We start from the raw sequence: 2,829 nt of genomic DNA on the forward strand, positions 1-2,829 counted from the left end.
ATAAAAATATTGTAATTTGTAAGCATATACTTAATATCATAAAAAGTATATAAATAATAGGCTCATTTAGTCTTGCAAGGCTACTTGAGCTTGATAAGTGATGCACGGGCTTGGGCTCATTTACTAAGGCGCTCGAGCTCGTTTAAGCTCAGCTTGATTCGAGATTTGACAAGCCGATCTTTAGCAGCTCACGAGCGACTTGGATCACTCACATCCCTAAACACGTAACAAGTTGTCCACTAGTCTGGAGTTTGGACTATGGGTGTAAACGAGCCGAGCCCAAGCTCGACTAAGCTAGAGTTTGACTCGTTTAACTTACTAGAGCTCGAGCTCTATTTCCAAAGCTCAAGCTCGGCTCTTTTATTTATTATTTTAATTAAACTATATACATTTGTAATGATTTTTTATATTATATTATTTATATATACATAATATAATATGTATTATTTGGTTATTTTTACCATAATGGTAATATACAATAATAGTTATTATACAAGTATAATAGAAGTTATTTAATTAACTGGCTCGATTTGGCTCACTAGTCCGCTCGAGCTCGATGAGAGAAGCTCGACTCGCTTTTGGTATTCCCGAAGCTAACAAGGATTGTTGTTTTACAAATTCAGGGTTCGTACACACTCACAATGAAGCTACAAGATAGTAACAAAAAGGAGTTGACCTGTATCACTTTTGACTTCAGCATCGGTTGGTATAGTGCCGAGGAAGAGGCAGTTGCTTCCAGTTAATCGGTGGAACCTGTACTTTTCAACCAACCCGTCAATAAATAGATATTGTCCGCCTTTTATGTAACTTATATTAACATTAACGGTGCTGCTGTTTATGGTTACTCTGTCCTGTGTATGTACGTTTAAAAACAATGTCTTCCCACTTTATTCTGTCTCCTTATCACCATAGTTATATCGGTTCTTGATTTATCCGTGCCGGTGAAAATTTCCCTTTTTGCCCTTTAGCCCTTTATAGATGCATATCCATGATTATGCATTATGCATGTATACATTTATATCCACAATCACATGTGCAGAGAATACTGTCTTGACTTGGTTTGTGCAAAGGAGCCCCCGGGCCGTCAATGAGTATCCTAATCAAGAAATGGGCATCATGGTCCAGCGGGGTCGAAGCCGAGACAGGTATCGTGCTTTGGCAAATGTCGTTTTTACCCCTCTATTATTTGTTTAGCTTTATATCTCTAAAAGTCTAATAGTTGATGAAAATGAGTAAAAGTAGATGCTTTTAGCCATTAGCAGGACCCTCCTTAGTGAATACATTATTAGTTGCCCCACATTTTGTCTCCCATAGTTTCTAGCCTAATCCGGTTCACCAATCTTTAAGGTCGTTTTCGTCATTTCATATGGTAACACGACCGTTATGCCCATATCATATCTAACTAGATCACCAATTCACCATAACTTAGTTTCTCCATGGGAGCCCACAAAACACACTTTCTCTTTTACTCGATCGGGTGTTTTAGCAAAAGCGAGATGACTTTTCGTTTGCTTTTATGGTAGTTAAAAATCGACTCATGACTACTCATGAGTCATGATAATGCTTCAAGGGTATTTTAGGTATTTTATGACGACTTAAGCTTAATATAAACCCGCCTCAAGCAGGCAAGAAATGTAGTGAAGAAATTAAAGGGATGAGAGGAAGATTCTTAGGTCTATTTTTCCATGAAAACACCTTCAACCAACACTCCCAAACGCCAACACTCTTAACCGACACTAAAAACGAAGAAAAACCCGAAACTCGTTTGTTGCTTGTAGAATTCGAAGAGAAGTGTCCACCGGGAGGTGGTGACTCGGTCATTCTCTACACAACAAGTTTAAGAGGTATACGCAAGACTTTCGAAGATTGCAACACAATTAAGTTTCTTTTAGGAAGTTTTCGGGTGTTATATGATGAAAGAGATGTTTCCATGCACTTGGAGTTTAGAGAAGAGTTGTGGCGGACCTTGGGCGGAAGGGTGGTGCCGCCAAGGCTGCTTATTAAAGGGCGGCATATAGGTGGGGTTGATGAAGTGGTTGGGTTCCATGAGCAAGGGAAGCTTGTGGACCTTTTAAATGGGATACCTGATAGTCTGGCTAGCGGACCGTGTAAAGGGTGTGGCGGGATGCGGTTCGTGCTTTGTGGCTCGTGTAGTGGTAGTCAGAAGGTGGTCTTGGAGGATCAGGATCCCGAGTTGCGAATTAGGTGCGTAGAGTGCAATGAAAACGGGTTAATGAAATGTCCAGTTTGCTTTTGATAGGGTTTCAATTATTTATCCGAGTAAGGTAAGTATGCGCTAGTGGTTGTCGTATCATGTTACGTGATATAACGGGCCGGTTGATGTATTATGCGTATAATAGTGTATTTAACTTGTGGACATTCCGATGCGTCTAACCTATTTCTATTGTTGCCAAGACTGGTATATACTTCATTACATTTGAAAATGAAAGCGAATGATCAAATAAATCCAAATATGTGAGAACAATGAGTTTTACTGATACGTCGGAATCGGTTCAAGAAGTGGAGGCCCAAACTCATGCAGAGTCAGCCCATCATAGACCAAACGGGCCACTCGTTTACCTCTTAAGCTCCAAGAATAATTGCAAACAACTTCCAGAAGATGCTAAAGAGAGAAAACAACAATTATTTACTTTCCTTATTTTCAGTTATATTAGTTATTTTCAAAAGATTTGTTTCTTGTTCTTCAAGTTTGTTATTTCTCTTAACTCTTTAAATACCTTTGAGTTTTAATAATAATCATCAGAAAATTGTCTCACGTCTCTTCTTCTTTTCTAGTATTCTTGGAGATTGACCATTTCGAATTAGGTC

At 38.9% G+C, this 2,829-nt stretch overlaps 1 protein-coding gene across 1 annotated transcript; it reads left to right on the forward strand.

Annotated features, from left to right (window-relative positions):
* The first annotated feature begins 1,654 nt into the window (after window positions 1-1,654).
* LOC143607093 (uncharacterized protein At5g39865-like) lies at window positions 1,655-2,257 on the forward strand. The gene has a single exon (XM_077082663.1). It carries the CDS (start codon window positions 1,655-1,657, stop codon window positions 2,255-2,257), a length of 603 nt encoding a protein of 200 aa, XP_076938778.1.
* The last annotated feature ends 572 nt before the right edge of the window (window positions 2,258-2,829 follow it).

The sequence above is a fragment of the Bidens hawaiensis genome, unplaced genomic scaffold (assembly GCF_021521415.1).
Source record: "Bidens hawaiensis isolate Kalapana, Puna unplaced genomic scaffold, B.hawaiensis_p1.1 tig00079385_1, whole genome shotgun sequence".
In the NCBI taxonomy this organism is placed as follows: Eukaryota; Viridiplantae; Streptophyta; class Magnoliopsida; order Asterales; family Asteraceae; genus Bidens; species Bidens hawaiensis.

What these genes read in the sequence shown, in the direction of transcription:
- LOC143607093 (XM_077082663.1), top strand. Translation starts at nt 1,655, where the DNA reads ATGAGAGGAAGATTCTTAGGTCTATTTTTCCATGAAAACACCTTCAAC.